This window comes from Megalops cyprinoides, chromosome 10 (genome assembly GCF_013368585.1).
Source record: "Megalops cyprinoides isolate fMegCyp1 chromosome 10, fMegCyp1.pri, whole genome shotgun sequence".
NCBI lineage: Eukaryota > Metazoa > Chordata > Actinopteri > Elopiformes > Megalopidae > Megalops > Megalops cyprinoides.
Genome location: NC_050592.1, coordinates 10,669,083 through 10,671,263, shown reverse-complemented (window position 1 = coordinate 10,671,263; position 2,181 = coordinate 10,669,083). Strand labels below are relative to the sequence as shown.

At 44.6% G+C, this 2,181-nt stretch overlaps 1 protein-coding gene across 1 annotated transcript in view; it reads left to right on the top strand.

The window, feature by feature from the left end:
- Nucleotides 1-581: 581 nt before the first annotated feature.
- Nucleotides 582-2,181, top strand: part of kcnn3 (potassium intermediate/small conductance calcium-activated channel, subfamily N, member 3) — a 25,869-nt gene continuing 24,269 nt past the window's right edge. Inside the window, exons 1-2 of the mRNA XM_036539397.1 lie at nucleotides 582-1,073; nucleotides 1,845-2,181. The exon at nucleotides 1,845-2,181 is cut by the window's right edge and continues 737 nt beyond it. Coding sequence (XP_036395290.1) covers nucleotides 1,878-2,181 — 304 coding nt within the window. The 5' untranslated portion in view covers nucleotides 582-1,073; nucleotides 1,845-1,877. The remainder of the gene's footprint in view (nucleotides 1,074-1,844) is intronic.

Here is a 2,181-nt window from a genome sequence, read left to right as displayed (position 1 = left end):
TGCTATTGGCTGGTCGGCTCAGAAATCCTTAACATCACTAGCTACCTTCTGGTATAGATGCTGATTCAGTTTTGCACTTTTTATTTGTTTAAATCTAGCAAACTGTCGAAGAGACATTCCATCGTAAACACGTTTATTGAAGCAGTGGATACAATCGGCACATAAATGTACATACATACCGAGCGCCATCGAATTGTGCGTACTTGGACGAAACATTTGTCTTAGTGCTTACGATTGTGCCTGACATACAGTTCATATCGATTCAAAACAACTACTGCTTACTCCCTAACATTACCGTAGTGAGTGCTGTAAACCTAATAACTTAAACATCAAAATAACTATAATCAATTCTAGGCTGTAGTATTTAGAGCTAACTGCAAAACACTGTTTCTATATTAATAAATGTGGGAGCATAGAGGAGACAGCGGTCGTTAGGAATTTTCTTTAGTTTCATGCTTATTTATTCCTTCTTCCGTGGTTTGACCAATGAGAGCAGCAAAGGGGAGGGACGAGGGCGGAGAGACTACGAGAGAAGTTGAGAGAGAGAGGAGGTAGAGAGAGACAGTGAGCGATGTGTGAGTGAACGACAGCTGAACTGCTACGATCAAATTATTTCATCTTTTTATATTTTTGCCATAAACACTTGTTTTTCCCACTTGATTTTAATTTTGTTCTCATGTTTAACCAGCATTAACGCTGTTCATCGTATGATGATTATGAAAAACATCCACGTTAACATATTCATTTTATAACAATATGAACAATTTAACCGAATTTTTTAGATTTGGGGGGCATCGGAATAATGAACGGATTTCTATAAAGCGAAATATGGAATGAAATCATAGGCACCAGTTACTAAACAGAATATTACACAGAGAGAGCAAGGAGGACCGGAGGATTATTTTAAACAGAAAGAATCACATTAAAAAGGAGTCTGCCGACTGGGAAAATAACGGAAGGAATAATGGGATGGTCGTGACAAGATGAAAAAGAAAAGGTGTGGAGGAATATTTTCGCACAACGTTTGAATCAACAACTGGGAGAACTGGGAGAGAGAAACGGAGAGAGGAGAGGTAGGAGAGAGTGAAACAGATGGGTGTTGGAGAAAGGCAGAGATAGAGAGGTGCCGGGGGTAAGGGTAGAAGGAAAGGGGAGAGAGAGGGGTGAAGAGGCAGAAACAAAGTGTGAAAATGCTAAAAATGAAAGAGGAGAGAAAATCAGGGTGCATACAAATAAATGGAAAGCAAAATTGTGGATTTACTGTTTAAAAGAATCATTCAGATAGCCTCCTAGTCATTCTGCTTTTTTTCTTTCGTTTGTTTTGTTTTATATTTAGGTTTTGGGTATACACTTTGAGTCTGAAAATTATGTAAATAATAGACCAGAATACCAAACAGCTTTGTATTTAAGACAGGGAAAGCTAGAGGGCTTGGGGCAGAGAGAAAAGAGGGAGGGGGAGACTTAGAGAGGCAAACAGAGAGAGGGAGATAAGAGGAAAGGGATTAACTGTATTTTTGGGAGCAAAAATATGAAGTCACAATCTGACCACTTGTCTTCTTCTGGAACTACATAGATCCCCACCCCCATCCCCCCCCCCCTACTTCCAGCCAGCCCCCCCCCCCCCAGCCCCCTTCTCCCTTCCCAACCTCTACCCCTCACTCCTTCACCTCATCCATCCCCAACACTTTCCATCCATTTTATCATCTTTCTTTCCCATCGTCCCTCTTGTGCTTCTTTCCCCGTCCTTTTCCATACTATTCTCTCACAGATAAACCCTCACAGTCTCTCTCTGTCTCTGTCTCCGTCTCTCCTCTTCTACCTCCTCCACACACCCAAATCTTGAGACCCTCTGAACAACCAATCCCAACCACCTGACAATGGAGCCCCCGCCTTCCCTGAACTTGGCCCTACTGGCTGGGGGTGAGGAAGAGGACCAGCGTCCACCCCTTCCCTTGAGTGGTCTCCCACATCCAGCCATTGCTGGCACCTACCCTGGAATAAACCACTCCAACCACACGGGGGGCACAAGCTTAGACCGGCTCAATGGCACGCCATCCCCGACCACCCCTAGCCTACCGCCAGCTGGCCTTCCCAAACTCCCCCTGGCCTCAGCCCAACAGCTTCCCCCAGCCATCCCCAATGCCCTCCACCCCACCAGCACGCCGCTGTCATCTTGCCTGG